The sequence below is a fragment of the Centropristis striata genome, chromosome 4 (assembly GCF_030273125.1).
Source record: "Centropristis striata isolate RG_2023a ecotype Rhode Island chromosome 4, C.striata_1.0, whole genome shotgun sequence".
In the NCBI taxonomy this organism is placed as follows: domain Eukaryota; kingdom Metazoa; phylum Chordata; class Actinopteri; order Perciformes; family Serranidae; genus Centropristis; species Centropristis striata.
Window position 1 is genome coordinate 10841111 of NC_081520.1, and position 15400 is coordinate 10856510.

General features: G+C 36.9%; 2 protein-coding genes and 1 long non-coding RNA gene across 3 annotated transcripts; 1 reads left to right on the top strand and 2 right to left on the bottom strand.

Annotated features, from left to right (window-relative positions):
- Positions 1-2455: 2455 nt before the first annotated feature.
- gmfg (glia maturation factor, gamma) lies at positions 2456-4350 on the top strand. Its single transcript, XM_059330591.1, has 7 exons — positions 2456-2611; positions 3029-3125; positions 3214-3263; positions 3349-3398; positions 3503-3585; positions 3807-3880; positions 4168-4350. Exons 1-7 carry the CDS (start codon positions 2609-2611, stop codon positions 4237-4239), a joined length of 429 nt encoding a protein of 142 aa, XP_059186574.1. The 5' UTR covers positions 2456-2608; the 3' UTR covers positions 4240-4350.
- A 280-nt stretch (positions 4351-4630) lies between these two features.
- Positions 4631-10071, bottom strand: paf1 (PAF1 homolog, Paf1/RNA polymerase II complex component). The gene is made up of 14 exons (XM_059330590.1): positions 9847-10071; positions 8493-8525; positions 8258-8350; positions 8055-8176; positions 7875-7941; positions 7362-7463; positions 7170-7275; positions 6953-7021; positions 6671-6774; positions 6469-6585; positions 6246-6374; positions 5880-5985; positions 5498-5582; positions 4631-5351 (listed from the first exon to the last, which is right to left on the bottom strand). Exons 1-14 carry the CDS (start codon positions 9891-9893, stop codon positions 4909-4911), a joined length of 1623 nt encoding a protein of 540 aa, XP_059186573.1. The 5' UTR covers positions 9894-10071; the 3' UTR covers positions 4631-4908.
- Positions 10072-12445: 2374 nt separating this feature from the next.
- On the bottom strand, positions 12446-15373 carry LOC131970041 (uncharacterized). The gene is made up of 3 exons (XR_009394155.1): positions 15274-15373; positions 13112-13248; positions 12446-12490 (listed from the first exon to the last, which is right to left on the bottom strand). It is a non-coding gene; the product is annotated as an uncharacterized LOC131970041 (long non-coding RNA).
- Positions 15374-15400: the final 27 nt, after the last annotated feature.

The following is a 15400-nucleotide window of genomic DNA, read 5'->3' on the forward strand; positions in this document are numbered from 1 at the left end:
AATAGAAGAATAATTAAATTGAAAAGAATGAAACAAAAACCAATAAATACATAATAAAATAAAAAGACGCAAGATTACATGTTAAAGACATTAAACACAGTGCATATGTTGGTAGTCTTCACAGCTTTTCTGTTTTGTAGACAGGAGAGACTTGAGATATACTGTTCAAACTCTGACTTCAACAAAAATAAATTTGTTTTTTTACTTGAAAACTTACATTTGTGTATGTGGTATTTGGCAAAAAGAAAAATGAAATTTATCAGAAAATATGCATCATCATCCTTATTTTTGTGATCAAAACAGCCAAATATGACATCTTTATAATGTATAGTAAAACCAGTAAAAATATTTGTGTTAACAAACGAGACAATGTCTTTCCAGAGTTTGTATGTGAATTCACAAGACCAAAATAAATGTGAGACAGGGTGCAGATCACAAAAAACACATTCCACCTCACTGTCAACTTATGTAACAGCACTTTCGTGGGGTAAAATCTATGTAGCAGTTTAAATGACACTTCCTTAGTTTTTTTAGTTAAAATAAACTTTTGGGGTAGGGACCAGACTTTTTTCCAATCTATGTTTGGGACATACTTACTCCAGTAGAAAATTGTAGGGGGAGTAGAGATGAGTTTGCTTTGAAACAAGGATCTAATTTTAGAGTTTGAGCCTCTATAAGTGGAAAAACAAACTTTGCCCAAAATACGCTGAGTTGGGTCTGGGGGTGACATTTAAACACATAAGGGATAAACCCAGAGCTTTATTACACATTCATGAACTAACTGAACTGAGGTGAACTGAGGTGTGTGTTGTTTTGTGTTTGTTTGTTTTTTAGTAGGAACCAAAAATAATAAAAGCCATGATGATGAGTACATAGTCTTCCTATTTATACGGAGGGTATATGTATGGTATGTAAATATTTATAGATTTATGTTTTTTTTCTCCATTCATGTCAGGTTCTCTGTGGTGATTAACCTGGCTTACTTTCATTACAGCATCTTTTGTTGATTGTTTCTCTAATTAAAAGATTGACTGTCAGAAAAAAACATGTCAGAAAATGCTGAAAAACATCCATTTAATGTCCCAAAACTCCAAGGAAATGTCCTACCTGTTTTGTTTGACTAATTGCCCTAAACCTGAGGTTTTTCGTTTTATATTAAGTATATTAAGCAGTAAATCCTCACTTTTATAAAGAAGCAAAAACTCACATTTAAAAAGCTAGAATGGAGTGTCTGGCCAAAGAGATACAACCACCAACTTAATGATTACTGTGCAACCATTTGAGCTCCATCCACCCCACTTTATAAATGTTTAATGGATTTGGCTGGTTTATTTTCTAATGATGTAGTATTTAGTTAATTGACTGTGTTAGCACCAGAGTAAACAGTTGTATGTTTATATGTAGAGAATAGTGAACATGAATTTCAGACCTAAAGAATAGTTTGAAATCTAGCCTGTAAACATGACAGATCTGCCAAGCACATATGTATTTGTTCTGGCAGATGCAAATTAGTCTTTTAAATACTATTAAAAATGGTCAATTGCCAAGAGAAAATAAGAATAAAAAGCTAAAATAGAATTAGAAAAAAAGAGACATTTCTTGCACAGTGCAGTTGAATTATTTTTTTCTTATTCTTTAGATGAACATTTTTAATATTCCACCCTGTGTGATAAGACTCTCCATTAAGTGGATGCTGTTCAGAGTAGAAGGCTGCTATTGCTTTAGTCTAAAATGGTTTGAGAGCATAATGTCATCTGGTCAGTTGTCACAGCAGGTGTTTGCCTGCAGCTGTCAGTGGCAGAACACGCCACAGCACACACAGAGGTAAACGGCAAAGAAAGGACCGCCTGTCATTCTCAGTGTTTGGGTGGGGCCAGAGCTGCAACGTGCCTGAAGTTTCCACCAGCAGAGAGCAGTAACAGTATTAGTGATACTGTGACAGCAACCCTTTTTTATTCTACTGTGGTATTGTTAGTTTAAAGGATCTGGGGAGCTCTGCAAGTTTCTATTTGACGTCAATTCCTGTATGGTAATGGGAAGTGAAAGTAACCATAATTACACCAAAGATGTTGCTCCTCCAACTTCTAACAGTATGATTCTATTAAACACAGCCTCTTCTGTTATACTGAGATGAATGGTAATGCATATTTTTTTTAAATATTATTTTTCTTTATTTGACATATACAACCCTGATTAGAGAAAAGTAGGGACGTTTGTAAAACTTAAATAAAAGCAGAGTGCATCAAATGTTTATCAGTTATAAAATATAGAGTTTTTTGTACAGTTTTCAATTGAACATTTGTCACAAAGGATTATCAAATTACCTCATTCAGTTTTGTTGATGTTTTAAACAATGTTTTGGAATCGGGGATGCACATTAATAGAAAGCCAGACTTTTGTTTCAAACACTCGGCTGAGCTTGGACATGGGTGTCATTTTGTTTTGTTGAAAACAGGAAGCAGCATGCCTGAGCTGTGCTCCCGCCCTCCCCCCTGGTCATCTTGATGAGGATGCCAACAGTCTGAGAGTAGCTGTCAGTTTGTCGCAAACGGTTTCAACAAGGCGGTGTCAACCTGAAGACAGGAAGGCAGCAAAAGATCCTTTGAGAATGGTAGGTGAAACTGACGCAATTGCTTGAAAGATTTTGCTTTTCTGTTGAAATTTACTGGATTTGATAAACTGTCATTCACATGCATTATATATTTTTTACTTTACCATTGCGACACGAGTCGACCATCCCCCACAGCCTTTCACACAGGAAACTACATTCTTGCATGTTGCAGCAAAAACATTTCCTGCCCTCAATATGTCAGAATTGTGTTATGAATGTTTAATGCATCCATGCAAGGTGGATAGAGACCTCAACATCTGAACAGACCGAGCAGATGTCTCTAACCCCTTTTCTTTGTTTCCATTTCTAGTCTTGTCTTTAGATAAATCCATACGTTTATCAGAAGCATCAGGAGATATTTTAATACTTGTCTGACTGACACATTTCAAGTGATGTTTTTAAAATGCCATTTTGCAGTCAGGCTCCTTGGTGGTGTGTGAAGTGGATGAAAGCCTTAAAGAAAAACTGAAAAAGTTTAGATTTCGAAAAGAGACCACCAATGCTGCCATACTAAGTAAGTGTCACATAAGAATGATAAATGTAATGCATCAGCAAATATAAGACAGGATCAAATGCAGAAGTAATAATTTTTATTTTTTTAGTCAAAATCGACATGGAGAAACAGCTCGTTATCCTTGAAGAGGAATATGAGGCAAGTCAAATTTTGTATTGTTGGGGGGTGGGGCTGTTGGTTCATTCTCTGTTAAAAGTCACTTACACTCAAATTTGCCTTTTAGGACATCTCAATCGAGGACTTGAGGGATGAACTTCCGGAGCGGCAACCCAGATATCCTTAAATAGTAGAATCCTCATTATTATTCTTAATTTTAAAAATTTGCACAGTGTTTTAACTCTGAAAAAAAGGTGTTAAATTCCTTGACAGTAGTGCACATTTATTGTCTACAGCTACAAGTATGTGCACTCTGATGGGAGGGTGTCTTACCCTCTTTGCTTCATATTCTGCAGTCCAATGGGTAAGTAATTACAGTGTCCCAATTTCAAAATAATCTTTTTTTGTTAAGATCATGATAATAGTTAAGATAATGTTGACAGTATAACTTACACTATAACTCATGAATCCACTTCATCTAAATGTATTGTAGCCATCAATGTAGCATTTATTGGATTTGTTGAGGAATGTTTGACTGGTCAAATTAGAGAATCACTTGGAATAATGTAAATTTCATTTGAACAGGATGTAAGCCATCGCAACAGATGATGTATGCAGGCAGCAAGAATCGACTGGTCCAAGCAGCAGAGCTCACAAAGGTAATTGTCTCAAAATGATGACCTGGGGTTTAAAGTGACTCCAGTGGTATGTTGATTACCACAGTGATTATAATTGAAAGCAGATTTACAAATTATGAGCATTTTCAAGTTGACAGGGAACTTATTTAGCAGGTTATTCATACTTTTAGTGTCCTTTGTTTGTTTTCATTCTTATATCCCATTTAATAGCAGCACACTTAAGTTGATTGATGAGTTAATATCTCTGAACTGATTTCAATTTTTTACATTATTCACATTTTTAATGTAATTTTCTGCTTTACTCTTAGATCTTTGAAACAAGAAATGCAGATGACTTGACAGAAGAGTGGCTGAAGAACCAGCTGTCATTTTTTCGTTGAGCATCCATCTCCACTTGTGTCACTTTTTCATTGTAAAACATTCCTCATGGAATTTATTTGTTGTGCATGCTATTCATATTAAAACATTTACTGCACAAAAGGAAGTTTTTGATTTGCCAGTTGTGTGATATGAACCCCTTTTTAAATTTTTCCATCAAAGTCTAAATTGATCAACTAAACAAATCATATACATTTTATTTCTTTAATGGAGTACAGGCGACAGTTCTGAGATATTATATTTATGGAACGACTCGGTTCCGGGGGGAAAAAAAACATCCTTTGACTGTTTTCTTACAAAATGTCCCCTGCTTTTTATTATCAGTTTCAAAGCTGTAACACAATGACAAGTCAAAAGCCAAGACAACAAAGACAATTTTACATGATCCGGTACGGAATATCTGACAAACAAAAACAGAGGAATGGTGTACAAATAGCTACTGTTGTGAGAATGAAATCTACAATTAAAAACTGAGTTGAAGAGAGATGTCGCCGGTCCAAAACCAATGAGCATCTCAAGCTCAAATTTGCATTTTATATGCAATCATCAAGAAACTAAATTCCCAGGCCTGCGCTAATATTAAGGTCAGTGACAGGGTAGCACTGCCGTGTTTGGAGCGGAACTTACAGGTAAGAAAGATGGCCATCACCCTGCTGTCCAAGCCACAGATCTTATTCACTGTCACTGGCATCACTGGAATCTGAGCCTCTCTCACTTCCACTTCCACTCTGAGCCCGGGTCTCCGAATGGTCACTGCTGCGGTCGCTGTGTGCTGGAGAGGCGCTGCGACTCCTGCTGCCTCCTCTGTTCCCTCCTTCGTCCTCGCTCCCGCTGCCCTCGTCCCCGCTGCTCCTGGCTGAGTTCTTGTTGTTCTCGTTGTCCTCGTTGTCCTCGCTGTCGTCGTCGCTGCCGAAGATCTCTTCCTCGTCTCGCATTTCTCTGGTCCTCTCCTCGCCGCTCTCGCTTCCGCTGGCGCTTGGCTTCCTCCTCCGCTTCTCGCGATCCTCATCCTCTTCTTCTTCATCTGCCCTTTGTTCCTGCTCTTCCTCTTCCCTCTCAGATTCACTGCCGGAGTTCTCTGCCTCACTGCCGCTGCCCTTATCTTTCTCATCACCTGAACAGAAAAACAATTCAAATATCACGGACAGAAATAGGAACGGATAAAATCCCGTCATCAATGCACTACTTCAGTGTGATAGCTAGTCAAATAAGTACAAAGTAAGTGATGGGATTGCTGGTAGAAAATAAAAGAAAACAGACCAGAATCCTGCAAGTCCTTATCCAAGTCCATGTCTTCCTCTTCATCTTCTGGCTCATGGTTCTCCAGCTGAGCTTTACGAGCTTCCTGAAAATCGCAATGAAAATGGAATGATAAGTACACTACTGTCCAACAATTCAAGGCTGTAGATAGTGCTATAACAGTCTCAGTCATTAGTTCAGATTCATTGAGCCATGCTGAAAAGGATTGTTAAAAAAATGCAATGGAGGTATTCATTAAGTTATTTAGTGAAATCAGAACATTATAATAGTTCAGTCAGTGATCTAAATTTAAAGTTCTTCTCCCACAACAAAGTGCTGTCAAATAAGTAGAACAAACACCTCAAAGAAAATTAAAAAGAACAAATTCAGTTGGGTCACTCACCTGGGCTTCAAGTTCCTTCTCGTTCATGTCTCTGTGCTTACACACCAGCACAGCGTTTGTAGTAGACTGTGCTCCAGCCTTGGCTCTCCTCTTGCTGAGACGCACCCTGCAGGACAGAAGAAAGGCTGTCAAAGGACAAGGCCCAAAACTTTCCCACAAAAGTCCCATATGTGATGATTAAGCCGATTTGTGTATTTGTTGGAAGGTATGGTACAGGAGGTTCTGTATGCCCTGTTATCCAAACAATTACTTGTTGCAACTGTGACCCCAAAACTGAGGTACATACCCAACCATATTTTATCATTCTCTTTGCCTTTCTTCATGTTGAGGTGCAACAACTAAGAAGTTCTCTGATTAATACATTACCTTGTCTCAAGCTCATTGTAGTAAACACCATCTCCGTCTCTGAAGATGAAGAAGTAGTTCTCTTCATAACCCTTGCTGGCTTTGTTCTTGACATTCCAGTTGTACTCCCTGGCTATCTTGTAATCATACCTGAAACACAAAAAATGATACACATTATTACTTCCAGTTATACAAGCAGAAGCAAAGATTGTGTAATGCATGATTTTCTGAAATTTGTACGTACAGATCCTCAGGCATGTAATCCATCCCTTCATCACAGTCTCTCTTGCGCTTGCGAATTGTGTCTTCATTAGGCAGGAAGTAGGCCACAAACTGATTTCCTTCCTCATCCATCATACCTCTGCAAGTGACAAAACATTTGTTAACATTATGCAAAAATGTGATCGTTTAAACACGAACTCACACAAAGAACATTTTGTAGATACCTGATCATGGCCTGGGACATCATTTCCACTCCTGCTGGTCCTGATATGTCTTTAGGTGCCGGATCAGAGTCAAAGATGACTTGAGCACATGGGTTGATCCACATCTGGAGAAATTAAAAAATGTGCCAGTTTGTCAGTTAAAGTATCTTAAACTCACAAAACACAAGAAACAGAAAAACAGATTTTCCCTGCAATTCTCCTACTGCAGTGTCTGTGGCATGACATTTGAAATCATACACAGAGACTCACAAAGTCAGTAAACTGGGTGAAATTATAGCTCACCTTGAAATCGGGGAACACTGGTAGTACCTCCACAGGAGTAACTCTGGGTTTACTGTAGTGCTGTGCAATCTGAACAGAAACAACAACAGGTTTATAAGCTATAGCACCAAATTGCCCAAAATATTTTGCATGTTGGTGCTGGTTTGCACCCGACAGCTGACCATTACCAACAGTGTTGGACTGCACAGAGCAACTCCTCAGATATATGTTCACTTACGGATTTTTGTGCATCCTCAAACGTTTTCTCAATAGCAGAAATCTGGCTGTCTCTGTCCTTGTAGATTTCTTCTTCTGTGAACTGCTGTTTAACAGACACACCAATCCTAAACACAAAACAGGTCTATGTTATACACACACAAAATCCTCTTCTATTGGGCAATTTCAAAGTGAACACATTTAGCCAACTTACTTGACTTCCACTTTCTCATTGGAAACACCATATCTGTTGAACTCTGTAGAAATATATTCTGTCTTTCTCATCCACGGCACCACTTTGGCATGCTGCTGTGACCTTACAAAGAAGAAGAAAATGTTTAGACAAAAAAACATCTCAAAGAAGACTCCCCCACACTGTCTTACTTTCAAGACATATTAATAGCAACGTTTCGAGTGCTAGACCTTCATCGGGCAAATGTGTTTTTGTTTTTATAATGAGAAGCCATATTAATTATGGAGTGGCTGTGAGTCCGCAAAATACACTCAACAACATCATATGGGGCCAGAAAGGCAAAAAAACATGTCATATCATAATCATAAACACAAATTTTCCCCAAAAACAACTATTAAAAAAAGAAATAATCTATGAAGAATACTAATTAATACCCAATTATTGCAGGTTACATGCAAGGTGTGAACCATGTTTTAAACAAAATCCTCTACATCAATCTTCAACTATAAAAAGCTGTCTTTTTAGCAGCCTTACCTCTTTGAACTGGATGGAGCCTGGATGTCTTCTTCCAACAGTTTTTCATCAGCAGGGTCCAACAGTACTGTTGTTACAATTAAAAAGATATGGTTCAGTCTACACAGATATTTGCTAAAGACAGCAGCCTTTAAAAAATAGAGAACAAGATGTGATATCTAACAATAACTGGGGACTTACTATTTGGGTCTATGCGGTAGGTGTCTGGGTTGATGAGATCAATGGTGACCCCGAGGTCTGGCTCAGTCAGGAGCTCATGCTTGTGCTGCTTCTCAAGAGAAGTGGCTTTATACTGTACAAACCTGCCAAAACAGAAACAAATGTGAAGCTGTTCCCCATGTAAGCCAGTGTGTACTCCGTAGATGTAAAGGATGGATGTTTACCTGTGCTGATCAAATGGATATGTGATGAACTTGGGGTCAAAAGGGATGTCAGGCAGACTGTTGCAGTACTTCACTCGACACACAACCCCTGACCTGCCATGGGCACAAAAGCACAGGACATGCAAGGTTTGTGTTACCCAGACACTTTTGCATACCTTAGTGCTATTTTAAAAAGAGGCACACATGAAATTATTGTACATCATAGTAAATACTTAACAGAGATAAATCTACCTACCTCTCTGGCACAGTTCTATGAGAGGATGGCCGACTGGAAGAGAAAACATAAATTTGTCAGATTAATGCTTGAGTGTGACACAGAAATGTTTCAGTGAAAGCTTATTGAAAATGTCCTACTGCATTATTCACTGTTCCCTCACCATCTCTTGCATTACGCTTGCATAGATAGATGCACTATGTTTACATTTCTTAATGGCGAGAATCACTTTGGAAACCACTTCCTTTTAAAGTTGAACGAACAGCTCCTTCATCCCAGTCCCTTTTTTTGTCTGAATTCAACCCTAAAGTTTTAAATCAATAACTGTACCTCGCAAAAATCAATTTCTCATTATCCCATTCTTTTATATTGTGTATTATAATTGCTAAGACATTCATACTATTTGAAATTGTGTTTTATTAATTACGGAAATGTACTTACTTTAGATAAATAATATCAACAACTATACAATCTAGCTAACACAATTCTCGTCACACTGTTAAAATAATCGCCTGTGTCATTTTTTGTCAAAATTGTTTTTTTGCGTGTCATAAACATGACATGGGATGTGTCATGAACATTTATGACACTTTGAAGTAACATTAATGCTCATGATACTTGTCATGTCATGTTTCTGACAGGCTTGTGTGACTCTTATGTAGACACCTTCAAAATAAAGTGTTACCATATCCTGCTTAAGTCATTTATTTCTCTTAAGTTACATAATTTACACACAGTGTTATTACTATGCCAATAGCCATCCTTTGATACATCCTTTTTGAGTGAAATGATCAATAAATGTCATGTTACACTTTGTGAAGTTTTTTTTGTGTTTGAACTTGAAAAAATAAGTTAAGCGATTATTTTAACAGGGTGACGAAATGTACTTACTTTAGGTAAATAATACCAAAAGCTATACCATCTAGCTAACAACACAATTCTGTTTTGCCGAGCGTTGCTACGTTAGCGTTAGCTTTAGCACTTGCTAACTTTAGCTATACTAAAAAACGTTTAGCTATCATTACAAAATTCTAACCAATAGGTTTGACTCGACGTTAAGTTACTACAACTACGACTGTGTGGACAAAACCAAATTAATTTATCTAAGTTAGTTTATTAATGCTAAATATTAAGGATGGCGCGCTATGTTAAGCTTAGCTAGCATGTTAGCATAAGTTAACTTGACGTTATTTCAGCTGGCTAACTAGCATTGTTAGCCACGGTTGTAACCTGACAACTGAGACACCAAATAAGCTGCTGTTGACGACATGTAGAGGTTCTACTATTGACTTGATACATTTAACGTTAACACAAATGTTCAAATGTAGATAATCAGCTAGCTTAAAAACCTTGCAAAATCATTTTATTAACTTACCTGTGGCCGTCTTCTCGTTGAGATTGTGTCTGAATGGTTGGAGCCATGTTTTGATTAACTGCTCACAACTGAAAATAGAGCTATTTGTTTGTACAAATAACCAATTAAAAAACGCCCAATGACGAGCGAAGTCCTCGATCAAAGTAAAACTACATACAACTATTAAATCTAACTTTAATCAGACTGTGTACGGCATTTTTATTATCGACCCGGCAGGTTAGGATGATGACCCGGTGGTGTATCGAGAGCCACATTTCTTTATTTCTTGTGAGCGACCCCTGCTGTCCTGGCATGGGAGCTGTTAGGTTGTATAATGCAGGACACTCAGCAAACACTTGCACTTAAATATCGTCACCCTGTTAAAATAATCGCCTAACTCATTTTTTTAAGTTTTGTAGGAAACACAAAAAACTTCACCAAAAGTGTAACATATGACATTTATTGATCATTTCACTCAAAAAGGATGTAACAAAAGATGGTTATTGGCATAGTAATAACACTGTGTAAATGATGTAACTTAAAATAAATAAATGACTTAGGCAATTTTTTGAACATGCCTTTGTGACTTAAGCAAGATAAGGTAACACTTTATTTTGAAGGTGTCTACATAAGAGTCACACAAGCCTGTCAGAAACATGACATAAGTATCATGAGCATTAATGTTACTTCAAAGTGTCATTAATGTTCATGACACATCCCATGTCATGTTTATGACATGCTCTTGTCACTCTTATGTAGACACCTTTAAAAAAAGTGTTCCCAATATTAGTGTCAACAATAAAACACTGATATACTAAACTGATAACTAAACAATCTCCCTCTAGCTCTTCTTTGCTGAGTTCTTATCTGATGCCTATGAATGTGGCAAACTGTCAAAGAAGTGATGATCTTAAAGGGGTAAAATCACATGATCTGATCAACTGAGGATGTAGGCGATTTTACCATACCATAGGAGATGATTTAGGCAGAAAAACAATTTTGACAAAAAATGACTTAGGCGACTATTTCACAGGGTGAGGATAATGCAGTACACTCAGGAAAAACTTGCACTTAAAAATACTTGATACTATTGATACAAAACAACACTGACATGCTTTGTCTCAAATGAGACCAAAACTATCTGCTGGTTTTGTTCAAAAGCAAAAGCAAATTGTCTTGGCAGCTCTGTAATCTCACAGGCTTGCAAAGAAATGTACATTTTAAAAGGTATAATTTCTCCTTTATTTCATTTACTGGATATAACACTGACATATTGCTTTGATAGAGGAATTAATACCATTTAAGTTACTCTCCCCAACATTATTTTCCTGTCTTTGACACACACACACACACACACACACACACACACACACACACACACACACACACACACACACACACACACACACACACACACACACACACACACACACACACACACACACACACACACACACACACACACACACACACACACACACACACACACACACACACACACACACACACACACTACATGTTTTTCGTTTTTGACCAAAAACTAAATCACAAGGTCCACTTCCAGGGCTTTTGGTCCTATCTTGTGATCTTTAACAGCAGATTGAGCTTTTAAAATTCCCATGGAGATGGTTCAGTTATCATGGGACCTTAGAATGAATGTCACAGCATGTCACAAATCATTTAGCAGGCAGTAAAGATACATGACAACTGAGCTAAATCTAACCACAGATAAAGGCCACAAGATATGGTCGAAAGTGGACAAAGTTATTTCCAAGGTTTATAATGAACCTTTAAGATCAAATAATACTGTTCCAATTGCCAGTTTATGTACTTTAGGTGACAGTTCTTAGTGTTAGAAATGGAGAATTGTTGACATTATGAACTCAAATCATTTATCTATGTTCAGTCTAAACAAAAGTACACCACCTCCAGTATTCAAAGCTAGCTCAGCTCCTTTTTGAAGGCTGTGGCATCAAACACACACCAAAACAATAACATTCATGTACCTAATTGATAACAGATTAACTGCAATCTGACATTTATAACACAAATATAGCTGCAGACAGCAGCAACAGCTTTAGTTGCATAGAACAGCAGTATGATCAAAACACCATCTCAGCAGTAGCCTCAAAATGGAGTTAAAAAAAAACACCTAAACCAAACCAATTGTTTTTTTCGCTACATTCATTCTGCTTCCCCAAAAATCTGAAAGTGAAAATATAAATGTTACATTGATGGGTTTGATATAAATGGATGACCTCCCTCTACGTCTTTGTTGCACCTTCAGTCATTCTCCAACTCTCCACCACCTATTATTAAAAGTGGGTTCTACATTTACCTAAGTTAACAGGGGCTGTGCACAACAGTGTGCAAGGCAGTCCGTGCAAAGGAACAACAGCTACTGCTTTTCATCATGTTCTTCGGTCACATAACTGCAACAGCCTTCTATTGACAGTCCTTTCAGTAGATAATATCCCATCTCAGGTCTGCGTCTCTGTCTGCATATGGGTATCAACTCTGTGGAGAGGGACAAGAGATTAAACCTTGCACACAAATACACTCGGCCCCTTTTTCAAATTGTTATAAACTCAATGAATCAGGATAAAAATAAAGTTCTTGCCTGCTCAACATGTATATCATCTGTCCAGGATCTTCTGCAAATACCCTGCAACATAAAAAGAATAGTTCTATCACTACACAATGTTCACTAACCCATGAACCGAGTACGCACAACAGTGACTCCATAATGGACATTGTCCATTAGGTCTCAAGTGTTTTTCCATCCATCGGTTCAGGAAGGGCTTGAGGACTCTTAAGGTTTAAATTTGGGTCCTATCAAGAAAATGCAGCAGACATTTTGAAACCTGTCATTCTGTCCTTTCTTCTCTCTCTCTGCTTCAAAGTTATATAAGCGTTTGTGGGGAAAATAAAGTCATAGATTTAGGGGGCTGTGTTACAAAGTAAGTTCAACCTAATCTGGCTCTCTTTCGGTTACATTAGTTTACATTGGTGGATTCAGGATAACTGGCATCACAAAGCTGGTTATAAACTGGCTCAATTCCCTGTAACTTGATGAAATGCTCATATACTTGTGGGAAAAATCGATTAAAGTAACATAAAAAAGTGATATTTAATAATGTGAAATTTGTAGAGCATAATCACAAATCTAGATGAGAATAAGAAGCTGTAAATGACAGTATAGAGTGAGTATTTTTGCATGTGTTTTTTATGGCGAAAGTCAAAATATAATGAGCACATAATGCACATACACAAAAACAAGTCTTACCCATCTCCCCAGTGGTAAAACGCTCGGTCCTGGTAGAACATGGACAGAAACAGCCAAACACTTATCGTCTCAACCCAGAAGATAACAAACATGAACCATAGTGATGACAGCAGGACTTCACACAACATCCTGGAGCTCTGTGAGGACACCAGACATACAATAGAAATAAGTAATGCCATATACAGCTAGAATCCTAAGTATACTGACACCATAGGAAAGTATCCATTTGGATATTGCCATTTCATCATATTGCTGTATATATCACAACATTTTTACAGATGCATGTACCAAAAAATGCAATACTGTAATAACAAGTCTTCTATGCATTGTGCATACGGCAAGTAAATGTATAATGTATTTATTAAATGTATTTAATTGTTTATCTAACATTATTAGCTTATACAGCACATATTATTCTCATCATTATTCTTATGCAGTGATCCACCCAAAAAATGTTTTACAAATTAAATCCACACTATTTCACAAAATACTTTCAGGATGTACAGGATGTAAAACTAAAGTTAGTACATCATCGTCCAAACATTTCAGCTAACACTAAGGTTAAATGTTTATGGGTCAAGGACGTGATCTAACCCATTGTCAGTTGGTGTAACGAGTAATTTTTTTTCATAAAAATCTGGTATCTATATACAGGAAAATAAAAGTGAACTAAAATGAGAAAAAAATACAATCCACGCTTAAATTGCAACATTATGGTACATAACAAATTTTACATAATTGGTCAAAACTTTAAAAAAAAAATGGTTGCTTTTAAAATATGTTCGGCTCAATATTGACGAAATGTGTAAATGTAGAAATACTTAGAAATATGTTTTTTAAAATTAAGTAATTAAATGTATAAATCCAATTAAATACACTGTGGGTGGAAAAAGTATTTCATATTTATCATTCTTTTGTGGTTACACCATTTGACATCTTGCCAATCCTTATTTGTCACTGACCCTTATATCGTCACACAAAATAATTGCCTAAGTCATTTTTTGTCAAAATTGTTGTTCTTTTGCCTAAATCATCTCCTCATGATGCCGGCCACCTATAGTAAAATCGCTTACATCCTCAGTTGATCAGATCATGTGATTTTACCCCTTTAAGATCATCACTTCTTTGACAATTTGCCACATTCATAGGCATCAGATAAGAACCCAGCAAAGAAGAGCTAGAGGGAGATTGTTTAGTTATCAGTTTAGTTTATCAGTGTTTTATTGTTGACACTGATAAACTAACAACACTTTACTCTAAGATGTCTACATAAGAGTGACATGACCGTGTCATAAACATGACATGGGATGTGTCATGAACGTTAATGACACTTTAAAGTAAATTTAATGCTCATGATACTTTTCATGTCATGTTTCTGACAGGCTTGTGTGACTCTTATGTAGACACCTTCAAAATAAAGTGTTACCATATCTAGCTTAAGTCACAAAGGCAAGTTCAAAAATTGCCTTTAAGTTACATAATTTACACACAGTGTTGTTACTATGCCAATAGCCATCCTTTGTTACATCCTTTTTGAGTGAAATGATCAATAAATGTCATATGTTACACTTTTGGTGAAGTTTTTTGTGTTTCCTGCAAAACTTGAAAAAATGACATAGGCGATTATTTTAACAGGGTGACGATATTAGCTTTGTAGCTATTAGCTATGCATTTTATACTACACTATAGTAAGTACGTTAGCTAACGTAATGTCACCCACAGCAATGCTCCTTAAGTTCGTGAATCGTTACAGTAAACCACTGGTCAATATCCTCGATGCAGGACTTATTAAGTTATATAATGTTACTTTGGCGATTGAGATATAACTGTGGCTAGCTCGGCAGCTAAAACAGGTAAACAAGCTGTAGCTTAGCTTAGCTATCTAGCTACTTGTTTTAGAGCACCATGCTTGTGTAGCTAGTTAAGCCTGTTAATGATTAATTGACGCACATTTTGTCTTAAACATTAGTTTAACATTAACGTTACATTTTGACGTTATTATCGCATCGTCAATGGAAGGATTTTATACCTGAACACGACATGAACAAACTTTGTTTTACAAGCTGACTTTTAAGTTATATTTGTCACATATCCGCATCGTTAACGGGGCAAAAACGTCAGTAAATATACAATTATTGGTGTTGTTAAGACAATTTACTCACTCAAATAAAAGACTCGTGTAAAAGCATTCCCTTCCCAGGCTAGCAAAACATTCACTCTTGTTTACAATTCTCGTCACATATCACGTTGCATGCGTTTCCGCTTCTGGGACCAGTGATTGGTTTATTG